Source organism: Plecotus auritus, assembly GCF_963455305.1.
Source record: "Plecotus auritus genome assembly, chromosome: 4".
Classification (NCBI taxonomy): domain Eukaryota; kingdom Metazoa; phylum Chordata; class Mammalia; order Chiroptera; family Vespertilionidae; genus Plecotus; species Plecotus auritus.
Window position 1 is genome coordinate 142,175,241 of NC_137775.1, and position 18,963 is coordinate 142,194,203.

The window sequence follows — 18,963 nt, forward strand, 5'->3', positions numbered from 1 at the left end:
ACACATCCTAAGGACCAATGAGGCCGATCACCTCAATACCCCTGACAAATTGGTATATGTACATATCCTTCCTCAAAATGCTTCCACTCTGCCATTCTAGGTATTTAAACCATGATGGCAATTATTCTTCATGTCATACATTTTAGAATTTAAGGTAATATCTTATATTCTGTTTTAATATGTTGTTTTATAATAATTGCTTTATAAGTCTTATTTCCAAAACAAGAGTCTAAGCACCTTGACCACATCTGGGAACATCTGCATATATAAATCTTCAGCTTAGCTCCAGGCCCAGCTCACAAGGTGCCTGGACAGCAAAATCACATGAAAGTCCTTGTGGAGCATTAGGAGGTCATAGGAGTCATGTCATTTACTGAAAGATCACTGCCTAGAAGGAGATGTGGTCAGAGGCGTCATTTGAACCTCATGCCAAGGTCTCCCTCTTCCCACAGGGGCACCTCCTCAGCAGTCAGGCCATGCTGTGATCATCGTTCTACTATTCTCAGGGTGGTCTATGGGAGGGGCATACCACTAGACAGGTGTACCCTTCCCAGGAATCCACATTGGCAAGTGCCTCAAGCCCATGCAGCCGACATGCTCACATCCAAAGATTTGACTATATTTCTTTGAGGGGCTCATCTTCAAATAGCATCCTTGTATCTGGACCTGTGAGGTCCCCACATTGAAAAAACTTGACTATCAGAGTAGCCACCCACTGACGAGTCTCAACCTTAACAGATAAACAGCATGACATTGATAGCATCACATGCACCAGACACAACACTTTCCCTATTTGTAGATTCACTGAACAGGTATTTCCTGATTTTATTGACAGCCTTATTAAAACTGCCCACACACAGCTCACCCAGGAATTCACAGGAACCAAATTTAAACAACCCCTGAAAACATGTGTGTGACAACTCAAGGTTACAAAGGCAAATAAAAACTGAAATAGAAAGACTCAATCATATTTGTCATACATATATTGTTTCTCATTCATGTCTTTATTCTTTTCATGTAATTACTAAAAAAATGTGCCATTACATTATATGATTTTAGCAACATTATATTTATTAATACCTATTTTCAAAACTGATCAATTTTATTTTTTACTTGAATTCTTTGTTTTCTTCCTCCTTTTTTCCATCCATCTATTTATTTTTCCTTATTCCTGGAAGGTCATTTTACAATTTAGCAAAATGTGTTTGCCTTGAAATCGTCAGAAAAATATGCCATATGAAGTGATTTAATTTATGCTAATTATGTTAATTATTATGTAAACCACCCATTATGCATAATGATTAAATTTGATGGTTATTCAAGTGATTTGAAACATAAAAGTGTATAAAAACCATGAGCTACATTTATACCATATCTCTAAGAAGGAAATTAGAGGTAAAATTAGTAGTATCTATAATAATTAAAGCATTATGCTAATTAGACCGGACAGCCAAATGACCTTCTAGACATCATTCCTGATGTCTTTCTGGATGAAGCCGCGGTGGCAGGGGCCGAGGCAGAGGTGGTTAGGGGCGATCATGCAGGCAGGTAGAGTGGTTAGGGGTGATCAGGCAGGCAGGTAGGTGAGCAGTTAGGAACCAGCGGTCCCGGATTGCAAGAGGGATGTCTGACTGCCAGTTTAGGTCCTGCAGGATCAGGCCTCCACCAACAGTCAGACATCCCCCAAGGGGTCCTAGATTGCGAGAGGGTGCAGTCTGGGCTGAGGGACCCTCCCCATGCATGACTTTCGTGCACCAGGCCTCTAGTTGCTTTATAATCAGCTTCTGAATTGTCTTGTACGATAATGCCAGTGGGTGATATCCAGCATCTAAAAGGGTTCAGGAATCTGGAGAAGGTGCTGTGGCATAAATTAATAAAGAGACTAGAAGTATAATATAAATTTGTAATCCATGGGGGAGCCAGAGGACAGCTTAGCTTCAGTAACCAAGTTCCCCAAATCTCCCCTAGCTCTTTTATTAACACAAATTGCCCTAAGGCAGTGGTCAGCAAACTCATTAGTCAACAGAGCCAAATATCAACAGTACAACGATTGAAATTTCTTTTGAGAGCCAAATTTTTTAAACTTAAACTATATAGGTAGGTACATTGTTATTAACTTAATTAGGTTACTCCTAAGCTGGCCTTTGCTAAAAATTCAAGGGGCCAAAGAGCCACATGTGGCTCCTGAGCCGCAGTTTGCCAACCATTGCCCTAAGGCAAAGTAGATATACATATCAAAGGCTAAGGTTTAGTATACAGCAGGCATTGTTAGTTTTGGGGGAACTGCCTTTGGCTGTTCAGGTGTTTGGCCAGCAGGAGGCAATAACATGTAGATTAAAATGCCCTCAGCTGTCTGGCAGCAAGCAATCATTTATGCATCTTTTTCAGGTTTGGGGAAATGCTTTTCAGCTATTCCAGTAGGTGATAACATATGATTCAGCCCTGCTGAATAAGCCCCAAGTTCCATCAACCTTTTGATGAAGCTTTTTGTATTTATGACCTGCTGGAATTAGCCTATAGCAGTATAAGTCAAAACACAAACCTGGAAGTCCTACATATTTTCTGACCAGATTCTTTAAAAAATTATATAAATTTTGTGGCCATTTCTGCTCTAAACGTCTTTGAAATTAATGGTACTTCAGCTATGAAATGAGAATTTCTCCTCTTATTCATTGATATTTATAAAAATACACAATTTATTAATACAAAATTGGGTTTTTTTTTTTAAAAAAGTTTTTGAAAACATTTTCTGCTTTAAGTTGTATTCAGGGGTTCTCCAGTAGTTGGAGTATTAGACCCAGGAAAGTGGATCACCTTTTTAAAAGCTAACTTTTTTCTTTTTACTATTTTGAGAATTTTTAATATACTAAAACATAAATCACCTAAAAGGCTCACGAATTATTTTAACTGCACCCATACTGCAGAATTTCAAATGTACTAGACCTTAAGAGGAGGTAAATTGTGCTGATTGCATTACCATAATTATGATGGTTTAGAGACAAGAGGAAGCACTTGGAATGCCTCTCATTTTAAAACTTATCAAGCCATGAAACCTCCTGACATCTCTGAAAGAGAAGTAATGCACAGATACAGCAAAGAATGCTGTCTTTTCAATCCTTTATTTCTCAAGCATTTCTGGAAAAGAGCAGTCCTTGTGAGTTTAATATTGGTTCAAGGCTTATGCTACCACTTCTCATCTCTGAACTTGGGCAGAGCACTAACTCTCTCTGGGACCTCACTTCCTCTCCTACATTGGTGGGGGAAAGGTGATAAACTAGCTGTTTCTAAGGCTTTTCCTTGCTAGAACTTTTCCAACTAAACCTGATCTTTTCCCAAGTGAACTTGACCTTTATGTAAACACTAGTGGCCCAGTGCGTGAAATTTGTGTACATTAAAAGGGGATTAATTAGAGGAAATACTTTAATATTGCTATTTGCCCTTTCTCTATAATAGAAGTGTCAGAGATGAAAGAAAATTAGTAAAATATATATGAAAATCTTCCTCCTGTCAAAGTCTGGGGCATGCCACAGGACCCAGAGTTAAGTCCCGCCCACCTGCACTGCCTCAAAATCATGTGAGACCCAGACCCGGTAAGCCTCACCCCCGTCAAGCCCTGCCAGGCGGGGGGCACAGCCTCAGGTCCCCCATCAAGCCCCACTGTGTGGGGGGTGCAGCCTCAGAGCCCCATCAAGCCCCGCAGGGTGGGGGGCGCAGCCTCAGGTCCCCCAGCACACCCTCAAGTCCCCTGGCCCAGCGCCAGGGTGGGGGGTGCGACCTGAGGTCCCCTGGCTCGGCACCAAGACGGGGCACACCTGGAGGTCCCCCGGCCCAGGGCGGGGGGAGCAGCCTGAGGTCCCTTGTCAAGCCCTGCTGGGCAGGAGGCACAGCCTTAGGTCCCCTGTCAAGCCCCACCAGGCAGAGGGTGCAGTCTCAGTTCCCCCGGCCTGGCACCGGGGTGGGGGGCGTGGCCTCAGGTCCCATGGCCCAGTGCCGGGGTGGGGGGGCGCAGCCTGAGGTCCCCCATCAAGCCCTGCCCGGCAGGTGGCGCAGCCTGAGGTTCCCTGTCAAGCCTCACTGGGCGGGGGGTGCAGGCTCAGGTCCCCTGCCCTGGCTCAGCGCCACACAGCCTCAGGTCCCTGCTGATTGCTCCTTATGGCTCCTTACGGGAACTCGGCCTCCGCTATGGGTGCAGCCATCTTATGTTACGGAAACCCCACCTCCACTGTGGGCACCACCATTTTTGTGATGGTGTGACAGTCAGTTTGCATATTCCCTCTTTATTAGATATGATTTGCTCAGGGCTGAATGTTGGCAGCCAAATTGGCTGATACATAAATACATATGGCAGAGACAGTTCTTGTTTTATGGCCTGGGCCTTATAACTGCATCAGGGGGCTTCCCCAAGGCTTGGGGCTAGTAACTGACCGAGGGGGTTAGATATGATTCCCAGAATAAGAATTAATTCGCACAGCTGGTGTGACTTAGTAGTTGAGCACTGACCTATGAACCAGGAGGTCGTGGTCCTATTCCCAGTCAGGACACATGCCCAGGTTGTAGCTCAGTCCCTGGTAGGGGTCATGCAGGAGGCAGCCAATCAATAATTCTCTCTAATCACTGATGTTTCTATCTCTGTCTCCCTCTCCCTTCCTCTTTGAAATCAATAAAAATATTATTAAAAGAATTAATTCATCCATCGCAGTTGGATCTGGTGAAGGAAAGCAGAAGAACATGCCAGGTGAAGGACACAGCACAAAAGAAGCCCTGAAGTATGTTTCAGAGAACACACTGGGTCCCAAGGGCTGAGAGGTGGAGTTGGTTCAGAGCAGAGGGGGAGGGGAGAACCCACAGCTCTTGCCTCTCCTCTTTCCCCTCTGATCACCTTGGGGCCATTTCATATCTCCTAGAGAGGCAAAGTGTCCCCTGACTTGTCCATCTGCTGGTAACTGAAGTATTCAGTGAACTTCCCAGTCATAGAGGTGTATGCCATGTAACACACTCAGCCTCCTCCACTATTAACCCAATCATGAAAGCTTGACCATTCCTCATTTATTCCATGGTTCTGTTACAGGGAAGTGTTTTTTGGCCTCTTTCTTTTCTTTTCTTTTCTTTTTTTTTTTAATCTTTATTGTTCAGATTATTACAATTGTTCCTCTTTTTTCCCCCCATAGCTCCCCTCCATCCAGTTCCCACCCCACCCTCTGCCCTTACCGCCCGCCCCCCCCGCCACTGTCCTCATCCATAGGTGTATGATTTTTGTCCAGTCTCTTCCCACACCCCCACACCCCCTTCCCCCTGAGTGTTGTCAGTCCACTCCCTTTCTATGCCCCTGATTCTATTATATTCACCAGATTATTCTGTTCATCAGATTTTTTATTCACTAGATTCATAGATTCACTTGTTGATAGATATGTATTTGTTGTTCATAATTTTTATCTTTACCTTTTTCTTCTTCCTCTTCTTAAAGGATACCTTTCAGCTTTTCATATAATACTGGTTTGGCGGTGATGAACTCCTTTAGCTTTTTCTTATCTGTGAAGCTCTTTATCTGCCCTTTAATTCTGAATGATAGCTTTGCTGGGTAGAGTAATCTTGGTTGTAGGTTCTTGCTATTCATCACTTTGAATATTTCTTGCCACTCCCGTCTGGCCTGCATAGTTTCTGTTGAGAAATCAGCTGACAATCATATGGGTGCTCCCTTGTAGGTAACTAACTGTTTTTCTCTTGCTGCTTTTAATATTCTCTCTTTGTCTTTTGCTCTTGGCATTTTAATTATGATGTGTCTTGGTGTGGTCCTCTTTGGATTCCTTTTGTTTGGGTTTCTCTGTGCTTCTTGGACTTGTAAGTCTATTTCTTTCACCAGGTGGAGGAAGTTTTCAGTCATTATTTCTTCAAATAGGTTTTCAGTATCTTGCTCTCTCTCTTCTTCTGGCACCCCCATAATTCTGATGTTGGTACGCTTAAAGTTGTCCCAGAGGGTCCTTACACTATCTTCATATTTTTGGATTCTTTTTTCTTTTTGCTTTTCGGGTTGGGTGTTTTTTGCTTCTTTGTATTTCAAATCTTTGACTTGATTCTTGCGATCCTCTAGTCCAGTGGTCGGCAAACTCATTAGTCAACAGAGCCAAATATCAACAGTGCAACGACTGAAATTTCTTTTGAGAGCCAAATTTTTTAAACTTAAACTTCTTCCAACGCCACTTCTTCAAAATAGACTCGCCCAGACCGTGGTATTTTGTGGAAGAGCCACACTCAAGGGGCCAAAGAGCCGCATGTGGCTCGTGAGCCATAGTTTGCCGACCACTGCTCTAGTCTGCTGTTGGATCTCTGTATATTATTTTTTATTTCAGTCAGTGTATGCTTAATTTCTAGTTGGTCCTTTTTCATATCCTCGAGGGTCTCGCTAAATTTATCGGCCTTTTCTAGAAAATTCTTGAAAAACCTTATAACCATGGTTTTGAACTCTATATCCAGTCATTTGCTTTCCTCCATTTCTTTCATTTGTGACCTATTTCTTTGTCTCCGCATTTTGGTTGCTTCCCTGAGTTGATAGAGTGGCTTTGTGTGCTAGGTGTCCTATAGGGCCCAGTGGATCAGCCTCCCCAGTTACCTGAGGTGGACACTTTTGGTGCACCCCTTTGTGGGCTATGTGCATAGTCTTGTTGTAGTTAAGCCTTGATTGTTGTTGGTATCACTGGGGGAATTGACCTCCAGGCTAATTGGCTGTGAGGATCAGCTGTGTCTACTATGGGAGAACTTCTGTGCTGGAGACACCCTTATGAGACAAGACTTGCTTCAGTGGGTCTTTGGTGCTCCCTGAGTCTTCCCCCTGAGTGTGTGTCCCTTATGGATCTGAGGAGTTGTAATCTGGATGGTCCCACTCTGATCCCTGGGTACACTGGCTCTTGGATCTCCAAGGAGGTGCTAATTTAGCCTCTGCCTGAGGCCACCCAGCAGGAGCTACAGAGAGATCTGCAGATTTCTCTTCTTTGTTTGGGTTTTGGAGGTGCCCAGATGAGGCCAAGCTGTGAAGCAATGCAAGCTGCTGTGGAGCCTTGGGCCTTCTTTTGGACGTTTTGGGTCTCACTGACTCAGCTGTAGGTAAGTTTAAAATTCAAAGGATCAGGCCATTCATATGCAAAAGCCTCTGCGCTCAGCTTGGATGGGGCAGAGTCTCATGGCGGAGCAAACAGCTATGGCCTTGTGGGGCAGGATCACAGGGCGGGGCAAACAGCGATGGCTTCCCGTCAGCCCTGCCCTAAGAGGCCCCTGGTTCTCAGTGTCCTGTGGTAATCTCTGTGAGCACTTCTGAGAGAAAGCTGCCCTCGAGTTTCGCCCACTGCCCGACACTCCAGTTTCTCCCCGTATGAGTCTGGGTCCCCAGAGTCTTGCCCAGAACTGGAGTTCAGAGCTGTCGGGAGCTTTTGTCTCCCTCCTAATTGAGAAAGCCCACCGCGTACTCAGTTGCCATCCCTCTCCACAAGCGTGCCTCCATACCTCTGCCTTCCAGAGCTCCTGTGAGTCTCAGTGTGCTTTTCTCTTTCCTTCTAGTCATAGAATTTCCACTCAGCCAGCCTTCCTGTGGTTCTGGATGATGTCTGTTTTGTCTTTTAGTTGTAGTTTTGAAATTGTTGTGCGAGGCAGCAGTTTAGGTGTTTACCTATGCCACCATCTTGGTTTCTCCCTCTTTCTTTTCCTTAAATATATCTATCAGCCAATAAGGTTTATGAGCAGCTTAGGCCAGCAACAAACTAAGGTGGAAGGTGGTGTGACCTCCCAGATTGTGACCTACTGTCTGCATCCTTGGTCACTCTTGGAATTGTATGGAGGGCCCTATGGCTGGGCACCATAGGCTGGGAAGAGGTTGGCATGCTGTCCCCTACAGTGATGCCATATGGTCCCAGGAATGGGTTATGCCAAACTCAAAGATCCAGCAGTAATGGGAGCATTCCATAACATTAACATTCAGGGTCTCAAGTTAGCCATCAGTCCTTCTGCAATTTTTAGTATGGAGTTGGGCTCACTCACCCAACCAAATGGTCATAAAATTATATGGGCTTCCATCAATTAGATCATCCATGGAGCTCTTTTCTAGACTAGAAGTTCTGTGCTAGCTCTTGGAGAAGGACAGGGAAGTGAAAGCTAGTGTTTCCATAACACACACACACACACACACACACACACACACACACACACACACACACGTACACACCAGTGTGGCTTAGCCAGTGCAGACTCATTTAATAATTGTTAAGTAAGCAGCTAAGATGGAGATGGTACTGGCCTATTTCATGTGGGTCCTCAGTGGATCAGGAGGTTTACTAGATACAGCTGCAGAAAAGAAACAGCCCAGAGTCCAGAGGAGAAGTGCAGTATCTGGGCTCTGACCTCCGGTGTATTTCCTCTCGGTCTGCCCAGCCCACTGCTCACAGTTCCATAAGCAGGTGCACAGCAGGCCCTGCACTAGCTCTTGGAGAAGGACAGGGAAAGGGCTGTGGCCCTTGTCCTCACAGTCACTGTTCAGCAAAGGGACAGGCTGCAACTCCATAACTGGTGGCAGACCCATAATGAATTTTTTTCTCCCACACGCCTCTAAGTTTATCCTGTGTCCTCTGCATTAATGAGAACAGGTTGAGTTGGAGTTGGGAAGAAGTGGAAAACATTTAGAGGACTGACCTTTGGTGCTGGGTGGGCTCCTGCTCCTTCCAGTTCTCAGGTGTGAATGGCCTGAGGCTTGTGGGGACCCCCAGCTATGGACCCCCAGGTGGGCTGGAAAGTAAAGTGGGAGAGAAGGCTGCGGTCTCCTGTAAAGTCTACAGAGTTTCAGGTTAGAAGGGATAAGCAGAGATGGGTAATGGTTGAGACAAGCGAGTCTTTGTTTCTCATCCCTAACACCTCTTTGCTTTGGCTTTATTCATATCTAACCTTTGAGCTTCAACTTAGAGTATAATATTCATCAAGATGGTATATTCCAAATTCAATGTCTCTGAGCTAACTCCAAGTATTCCCTACAATTAAGGATTCAGAAAGGAGGCAAGAACTCTCAGGCCCTTGTCTAGAGCCCCTCCTGGCAATATTTCATGCCCCTTCTCAGATGTGCTCCTCTGGTGGTGAGAGGTCACCCATGCTGCTTAGGTCTTTCTTCTCTGTTCCTCCCCCACTTTCTCCATTTCACCCCCAAACATAAACAGATTGACGAAATCCTTTCAAACTCTGCCAAGGCCAATTGTGGCTTAAAAATGGAAGTGAACTGAAGTCACACAATAATACCTGAACGGACACTAAAGCTCTAATTCTGCGTGAGACAGGAGCCCCAGCCTGAACCAGTATGCTTTTAACAACTTAATAGCATCTGTTGAACAAATTAGTGTTCCCTGAAGGTTGTCCTGGGGCACACAGAGTCACAGTCTTTAATTTTAATGAGCCTCTATTGCACAGGCTCTGACTGCCAGGGGAGTGACTACCAGCTAAATGTACAGCAAAATAGCTCACCTGGACCCCAAAGAAATTACCTTGAAATTATCCCACTCAACCATGGCAATACAAGTGAGATGACACAATGTGACGTGTCCTCAGGCTTTTCAGGTTGAGCTTGTCTTGCCTGATCCGATTGGATGCATTTTCTCTTTTCAGAGTCAATATTTCAAATGCAGCTGATCGTCTCCCTTCCTGAGTTGAAAGGGCTGGGCTAGGTTAGAGACTGTCACCTTGTAGCCAGATGTACAGGTTAGTCAATTCTGCCTCTTACTCTCTTTCTGACTTTGGGCACTTTTTGTGATGGTAAAGCAGAGAACTGCTATTTGATGTCTGTTCAGTAAGATGTGAAAAGCCTGGCACAAACCTTGTACACAGTAGTTGCTCAATACATGCTTCCTCTTTTCCTATCTGAGTCCAATCAGGAGATAGAAACCACACAACAGGTTGAACTTGGGATGGTAGGTGTAAGAATTAACTGCGATAAAGGGAAATTCTAAGACCTAAGAAAGCCCCTGTGGAGTCTTCTAGGGCAGCGGTCGCCAACCTTTTGGACCTCACGAACCACCAGTGATCTGCGGACCACCGGTTGGCGACCGCTGTAGGGAACCCCTTAGAGAGAGAGCACCCACGTGAGGATCAAAGAAGGGCTGTGCTTGTTCAGCCCCCCAGAGAGCAGAGAGGTTCCGAAGTGGCCAGGCTGGAGCCGGTCTGGAGTTGTTGGGCCAGCAAAAGGCCACCCTCCAGAGTGCAGTTGGGGAAGCAGGAGCTCAGCAGCCGTGTGTGTGTGTGTGTGTGTGTGTGTGTGTGTGTGTGTGTGTGTGTGTGTGCATGTTTGTGTGTGTGCGTGTGTGGATGTGTGTTGTGTGTGTGCAATGGGAGATAAGAGGCCTTTGGAGCACAAGGGCCACATCACAGCTGCACAGGATCTCCAGTTTCCAGTTGAGAGTCTTGTCACCAGGCTATTGGATCACAGAGGGATCACGCTGTGTGCCTGTGGCAAAGGCAGGCTCCACAGGATGCCCTCACACTCTTGGTAGATCCCCTACATCCCCCCTCCCCGAAGCCAGCACTGGAAATTTCCAGAAGCCCCTTCCTCCTGCAGTGTCCCTCCAGTGCCCTCTACTGAGAAAGTTTCATGCTGTGCTCACTTTAAAAGAGATGAGAGGAATCCGTGCTTATCATAGAGCATATATGAAAGGGTGCAGTTAGGGCCTGATTTTTGACACAGACTCACATACCAAGGACAGGGATGGGAAAGAGCTTATTTTAGGATGGGCCTGTGCTGGGAGGATGCAGGAGAGCGGGCTGTCTTCTGGATTGGGTGGTCTCAGGGACCAGGGCAATCCAGTAACTGGGCATTTTATATTTTTCATGTGGGAGCCAGGAAGAACGGATCAAGATGAAAGTTGTTATTAGGGAAACGATCTTGGGAGAAGTGGATGTCTGGTCTGGTCATTTTTCTATTGCATAGTGGTGTGTGTTTTTTAATTTCTTGTATTATTTTTCCATTGCTGCTGTAACAAATTCAAGGGCTTAAAACACCACCAATTTATTTTACAGTTCTAGAGGCCAGATGCCCAAAATTAGTATTGCCGTGTTGATGAAAGTATTGGCATGGCTGGCTCCTTGTGGAGGCTCTTTGCCTTTTTTCACCTTCTAGAAGTCACCTGCATTCCCGGCTCAGCCCAGATAATCCAGGATAAACTCCTTCTCTCAGATCCTTAATTTAATCACGTATGTATGCCATGTCCCAGAGCTCCTTTTCCCTTTCCCACTGTGCTCTGCACTTGAACTCAGCCTCTCCCCACAATCCCACCTGCACCCCCCACCCTGGACACAAAGCAGGGAAAAGGTTAAGACTGAAGGAGTAAAGAAGCACAGATTCTTGTCTCCTAGTGAAGGAAAAGGTGTAGGTTACCCATGAGGAGAAAGGAGCAACCCCATCCCAGGGTTCCAGTGCCAGGAAGAAAAGTCCCCATAACCTTTGGCAGTAAAAACCAGCAGGGATTGAAGCTGAGGAAGACAGAGGCTGCTGGAGTCCCAGGCAGTTCCTCTTAAAGGGCCCCACACATGGACTTACTCGGACTCACTCCCTCTGGGCTCCAGCATGGGGACAGCAGCTTAAAAGGTACCAGAGACATACAGGGAGGAACTGTTTGGCATCAGGGGCACCTTTCTCCCAGAAAAAAGTGCTGCCAGAGGCCATTGTCCCTTTTCTGATCCCTTCACCTACAGATCTGGTAGATGGGCACCATATCTGAGACTCCATCAACTTGGCTCACACTGTTTGCCTCGCCTTGGTGATTCCGTGAGGCGGTGGCCCACCCAACTTTCTGGCCTACCCAACCTGTTTCCAGTGGCTTTACCATAGGAATGGCCTGTCTTGACTTATGCTTCAGATTTTCCTAAAAACTTCAAACAAACAACATCTGGCCTCAGTGAGCCCCATACATCTTGCTAAGTGGCCCCAGGCCTGGCACTAGTAACAGCCATCCTCAGTTCACAGATTGGCCTCTCTTGGGCACATCTAAGGCCAACACAAGTAGCAGCCATCCACAGATCACTCATGCCAGGTGGCCCCAGGCAGAACACAGGCAGTGGCAGATGTTGCCTGCACCTCCCAGGGGTCCCAGAGTCAGCACACCTAGTGGACAGTTCCAGACCACATACTAGTAAAAGCACCACCACCCAACCACCTCCACAAGCAGAAGGGGCAGACTCACTGGGTACCAGAGCCCTGCTCTGTGCAGTGGGCCCCTGCACAGCTGATCCTCCAAGGTGGTCAGAGGTCAGTGGTCAGTGATTATAGCCAGTCCTTGCAGCTGATCAGCCTGAGTAAATCTCTCCCATCGAGGTGCCAACAGCAATCAAGACTCAATTACAATAGGAGAGTGTACAGCCCACACAGGGGGTGCACCTCGAGTGCCCAAATGGGGTGATCAGGGAGGCTGTGCCACTAGACCCTATAGGACACCTATTGCATTAGGCCACACTACCTTGCCTGGGAGATATAGCCATTCTATCTAATACATAGAAATAAACACAGGGAGGCAGCCAAAATGAGGAGACAAAGAAACGTGGCCCAGCCCTAGCCAGTTTTGCTCAGTGGATAGAGCATCAGCCTGCATTCTGAAGGGTCCCAGGTTCAATTCCAGTCAAGGGCATGTACCTTGGTTGAAAGCTCAAGCCTTGGCCATGGTCGGGGTGTATGTGGGAGGCGGCCAATCCAAGTGTCTCTCTCACATCGGTTTCTCTCTCTCTGACTCTCCCCCTCCCTTCCACTCTCTCTGGAGATCAATGGAAAAATATCTTTGGGTTAAGATTTTTTAAAAAAACCACTCCAGAAAAAGAGCTAAACAAAATGAAGACAAACAATCTATTAGATGCAGAATTCAAAAAACTGGTTATAAGGATGCTCAAGGAACTTAAAGAGGACCTCAGCATCATAAAAATGAACCAGTCAGAAATGCAGGATACACTAACTGAAATAAAGAATAATTTACAGGGAATCAACAGCAGAGTAGGTAAAGCTAAGAATCAAATCAGCAATTTGAAATATAAGAAAGCAAAACACCCAATCAGAATAGCAAAAAGAAAAAGGAATCTAAAAAAATTGAAGATAGCATAAGGAGCCTCTGGGACAACTTCAAGTATACCAATGTTCACGTCATGGGGTTGCTAGGAGAAGAGAGAGAGCAAGAAATTGAAAACCTATTGAAAAAATAATGACAGAAAATTTCCCTAACTTTGTGAAGGAAACAGACATACAAATCCAGGAAGCACCGAGTCCCAAATAAGATGAACCCACAGAAGCCCACACCAACACACATCATGATTGAAATGCAAAAGGTTAAAGACAAACAGAAAATCTTAAAAGCAGCAAAAGAAAAGCAGTTAATTACCTACAAGGGAGCTCCCATAAGACTATCACCTGATTTCTCAAAAGAAACTTTATAGAAATACTCAAAGTGATGAAAAGCAAGAACCTACAACCAAGATTAGTCTACCCTGCAAAGTATCATTTAAAATTAATGGAGACACACAAAAAAAAAAAAAACAAAAAAAAAAACGAAAGAAGTTCCACTACCAAACCAGTATAATGTGTAAGTTAAAGGGTCTTCTTTAAGAAAGAGAAGATTAAAAATATGAACAATAAAATGGCGATAAATACATATCTAAAGTACCAACAATTGAAACTACAAATAAAATGAATAAGCAGAACAGAAACAGACTCATAAATACAAAGAACTTTTTGTTAGTTGCCAGATTGGAGGGGGACATTGGTGAAAAAGGTGAAGGGATTAAGAAATACAAATTGGTTGTTACAGAATAGTCATGGGGATATAAAATACAGCATAGATAATATAGTCAATAATATTCTAATAACTAGGTGTGGTGGTGGATGGGTGCAGGATTTATTGGGGTGCTCACTTATGAAGTTTATATAAATACAATGTCTGGTCACTGGGCATATACCTGAACTAATATAATGATGTATGTCAACTATCATTGATAATTTCATAAGACTTGGGTGTGTTCAGGGTATTTACAGGTAAATGAAAAGCAGGCAAGTGTCAGTGATAACAGAATCAAGAATCAAAAAAACTGTTGCTGCAAAACAAAAATTTAATATATATCAATGTGTAAATTCTAGTCTTTGGTTCATCAATTGCATAAAGTGAGGAAGGGGAAGAGCTGGAAGTAACCCTGTGGAGACAAACTAGGAGTTTTATTTTACTGTGAGCTCAGTACAAATAATATAAAATGGCCTCCAAATAGCCAAGTCTGTCTGGTCTGGATCCATAGAAACAGTTCAGGAAAAGGAAGGTATTTCCATAGTGTGGGTCAGACCACACCTGAGGACTGACTTCACTTATGTGCCCATTGCTTGAAGAGCTACACAAACAAATGTCAACACATTTTTATTGAGGACCTATAATGTGCTTAGCACTGTACTAGGCCTGGAGACATAAGAAATCTAAAAGTCCAAATATAGAAATTTGATGTTTTTTGAAGATTGTGGACTATATATTCATAACATGGAGTACCAGTCATTAATAATTTCAAATGATGCTTTAGTTGTACATGTATTGACACAGAAGTGGTTTTATAATACACTAGAGGCCTGGCACACAAAATTTGTGCATGGGAGGGGGGGGGGGGGGTCCCTCAGCCCGACCTGCACCCTCTTGCAATCTGGGACCCCTCAGGGGATGTCCGACTGCCGATTTAGGCCCGATCCCACAGGGCCCAAACTGGCAGTCAGACATCCCTCTCACAATCTGCTGGCTCCTAACCACTCGCCTACCTGCCAGCCTGATCACCCCTAATTATTCTGCCTGATTGCTCCTAACCACTCTGCCTGCCTGCCTGATCACCCTTAACTGCTCGCCTGCCTGCCTGATCACCCCTAACCACCTCTGCCTGCCTGCCTGATCACCCCAATCACTCACCTGCCTGCCTGATCACCCCTAACCGCCTCTGCTTGCCTGCCTGATCACCTCTAACTGCTTGCCTGCCTGCCTGATCGCCCCTTACCACTCTGCCTTCCTGCCTGATTGCCTCTAACCACTCTGCCTGCCTGATCTCCCCTAACCACTCGTCTGCTGGCCTGATCGCCCCTAACCACTCGCCTGCCTGCCTGACCACCCCTAACCACTCAGCCTGCCTCCCCTGATTGCCCCTAACTGCTTGCCTGCCTGCCTGATCACCCCTAATTGCCTCTGCCTCGGCCCTCACTGCCACTGCTTCATCTGGAAGGACGTCCAAAATGATGTCCGGAAGGTCTTTTGGCTGTCCAGTCTAATTAGCATATTACACTTTTATTATTATAGATCATTAAATAATGAAAAGCAAATGCAAAGCAATATGTGTAGTTGAGTTTCATCCAATTTTTGTAAAAACTTGAAAGAATGTTCAAATACATTTAAAAATTAACATCGCTGCCCTAACTGGTTTGGCTCAGTGGATAGAGCGTCGGCCTGCGGACTGAAGGGTCCCAGGTTCAATTCCAGTCAAGGGCATGTACCTTGGTTGCGGGCACATCCCCAGTAGGAGGTGTGCAAGAGGCAGCTGATCGATGTTTCTCTCCCATTGATGTTTCTAACTCTCTATCCCTCTTTCTTCCTCTCTGTAACAAATCAATAAAATATATTTTAAAAATAAATAAATAAAAATTAACATCGCTTTATTTTTAAATTTGTATATTTGCAACAATACTGTATAAGTCAGAATTACAAGTCTTTCACAATAAATTCATCCTATTGCCAAAAAAATAAAAATTAACATTATCACCAGCTGTTTTTTTTCTGCAAATCTATATTATTTTTCTTTAATGAGCATATGTTGTTTGTATAATTTTTCAGTTTTTTAACAGGATAGATTAAATTATAAGAAGTACTTAAGGGGAGATCATCACTGTGATGCATTATATAATCGCCTATTAGTTACATTAGCCTTTTGCTGTTAGCTTTTTTTACAACAGGTAATAGAAATGGGTGGAGGGACAGCAGCAGTTACCCATGGGTGCCACTAGATGGAGCCAAAGCAGCTCCTAATATTTGGCAGGAGAGACAAACAAAAAAACAAAACAGAATCGCCTTGCTCCAAAGAAACAACTTCAAATATTTAAGATTTTCTGACCAGAATAAAATGCTTTGTTAAGGAGGCACTTAAAATTATTTTTTTAACTTTTCAAAATTATAGTCAAGGACATCTGTAATACTTTCAACAATAAAGATAAATTTTTTAAAAATTACAGTTGAACATTCCAGTGTTTGCTTTACTGGTAGTTTTTGGACTTTAGTTACAATATTACCAAATACCCAGGCACAAAGACTTACAGTTCTGCAGGTCCGAACTCCCCAAATTCCTGAGATGTGTGACTCCTTGACTCTTCACTTGACTTTCTCAATGTCCTGTAGGTTTCTAGTAAACAGAGGGAGAGAGTTAGCTCCCTTCCTCCCACACTTGCCAGCCACCCTCTGGTCCCCAGAGCAGGCTGGTTTCCTGCATCTTTGCCCACCTTAGCCCTTGCTAGCCAGGACCTGGGAGTGGATTTAGTTCCTGGAGTCTGCGCTGGCAGCTTCAGCAATTTGCTTGTTGTACACTGTTCCCACGGGAATGCCTGTGCTGGACAGTGACCCAGGTTTTTCTTCTGATGCACCCCCTCCCTCATGCTTTCTTCCTCAGGTATTAAACTCTCTTCAGAGAAAAGGAAAAGTTACAAAGGAAGTTTTTCACAGGTGCATATAAAGAAGCACTGAAGGCTCTAGGACAGGGGTGGGCAAACTTTTTGACTCGAGGGCCACAATGGGTTCTTAAACTGGACCGGAGGGCCGGAACAAAAGCATGGATGGAGTGTTTGTGTGAACTAATATAAATTCAAAGTAAAGGAGCGGAGGGGAGAGCAAGAGAACCCTTCGCTCTTTCTGCTCCGTGGGCCGGATAGAACAGCCGAACAGGCCGGATCCGGCCCGCTGGCCATAGTTTGCCCACGGCTGCTCTAGGAGCTCATCTTTGGGGAAACACAATTAGACTGTATTGGTTTTTTAAGGCAGGAAAAGCAACATAGGGACACAAAGGACAAGTCCTGTGATTCTAGGACAGCCTCATTGGTACTTTACGCATGGAAAGTGTAGTGAGAAATGTGCATTGCTCACACCCCCAACAATGAAAGCTGTTTCCATTGGCTTCCTCCTCCCCTTCTCTGTGGCCAACTCACCTGCCCTGTGGTAGAAAGGAGAAGTTACCCTCATTTTGATAAGCAAGACAACTATGTATGTTTACCCAACCTGAACCTCAACATTTGAATATATATTTGTACTAGAGGCCCAGTGCACGAAATTTGTGCACAGGGGGGGGGTGTCCCTCAGTCCAGTCTGTACCCTCTCCAGTCAGCGCAGCCTGCCCTCTAACAATCCAGGACTGCTGGCTCCCAACTGCTCACCTTCCTGCCTCTGATTGCCCCTAACTGCTATTGCCTGCCAGCCTGATCACCCCCTAACCACACCCCTGCCAGCCTGATCGATGCCTAACTACTCCCCTGCTGGCCCAATTGCCCCTAACTGCCCTCCCCTGCCAGCCTGGTCACCCCTAACTGTCCTACCCTGCAGGCCTAGTCACCCCCAACTGCCCTCCCCTGCTGGCCCAGTCACCAATAACTGCCCTCCCTTGCCAGCCTGGTTGCCCCTAACTGTCCTACCCTGCAGGCCTAGTCACCCCCAACTGCCCTCCTCGGCTGGCCCAGTCACCTCTAACTGCCCTCCCCTGCCAGCCTGATTGCCCCTAACTGCCCTCTCCTACTGACCTGGTCACCCCTAACTGTCCTCCCCTGCAGGCCTGGTCACCACCAACTGCCCTCCCTGCTGGCATGGTCACCCCCAAATGACCTCCCCTGCAGGCCTTGTCCCTCCCATCTGCCCTCCCTGCAGGTCTGGTTGCCCCCAACTGCCCTCCCCTGCAGGCCTGGTTGCCCCCAACTGCCCTCCCCTGCAGGCCTGGGTCCCCCCCAACTGCCCTCCCCTATAGGCCTGATCACCCCCAACTGCCCTCCCTTGCAGACCTGGTCCCTCCCAACAGCCCTCCCCTGCTGGCCTGATCACCCACAACTGCCCTCCCCTGTGGCCATCTTGTGGTGGCCATCTTGTGTCCACATGGGGGCGGCCATTTTTGACCACATGGGGGCAGCCAACTTGTGTGTTGGAGTGATGGTCAATTTGCACATTACCTCTTTATTATATAGGATATAAAATATATATTCATATTCATATTTGAATATATATGTTCTGAAGATCAATATTGGTCTATAAGCTGGTAGTACAAAAGGGTGAAAAAAGGGGGACAGTAAGAGGATCCTAAACAAAATTTATTGCTATTGATGTAGCATTTTCTATCTCAGAAATCAGTACTGGAGATTTGATCAAGCAGATTTTATCCCAATTAAATGAGCAAGGATCGTAATCCAGGGGGTAAATTATCCACAGGATATATGCATAAACTGTAGAACAGTTCATAAAGGGTTTTCACTTACCAAGTTCACATTGCTTTCAAAGAGCTATGAAGAAACAGTCAAACTTCTAAGGAAACACGATATCTCGAAACCAAGGTTCAAAGAGTGATGTTATCCCACCAGGAAGATTTGAGTCCAGTGCAAGATAGTGGCATTCTTCTAAAAGTGATTCTTTTTCCTTCCTGCAGCTGGATCATTATCCTTCTGTGAGTTACCACCTGCCAAGCTCATCTGACACACTGTTCAACTCTCCCAAGTCGCTCTTCCTAGGAAAAGTTATAGGTAAGAATTTGGGGCAAATTGCTCACATCCTATATTCTAAAGCTGCTAGTTCCCCTTTTAAACAGATTGTGGTTGGTGATTGGGGTGTCCAAGTCAATGATATTTGGAATCAGTGTTATTTGGTGTGTGGCACACACTAAAACACAACTAAAATCAAGTGTCTGCTCCTGGCTTCTTTACTAGTATTTAGAATGCGT

General features: G+C 45.4%; 1 protein-coding gene across 1 annotated transcript in view; it reads left to right on the forward strand.

The window, feature by feature from the left end:
* The window catches only part of CNTNAP2 (contactin associated protein 2), a 1,915,008-nt gene that overhangs the window by 1,801,001 nt on the left and 95,044 nt on the right, over positions 1–18,963 (forward strand). Inside the window, exon 21 of the mRNA XM_080666270.1 lies at positions 18,673–18,766. Within this exon, the coding sequence (XP_080522396.1) occupies positions 18,673–18,766 (94 nt within the window). The remainder of the gene's footprint in view (positions 1–18,672; positions 18,767–18,963) is intronic.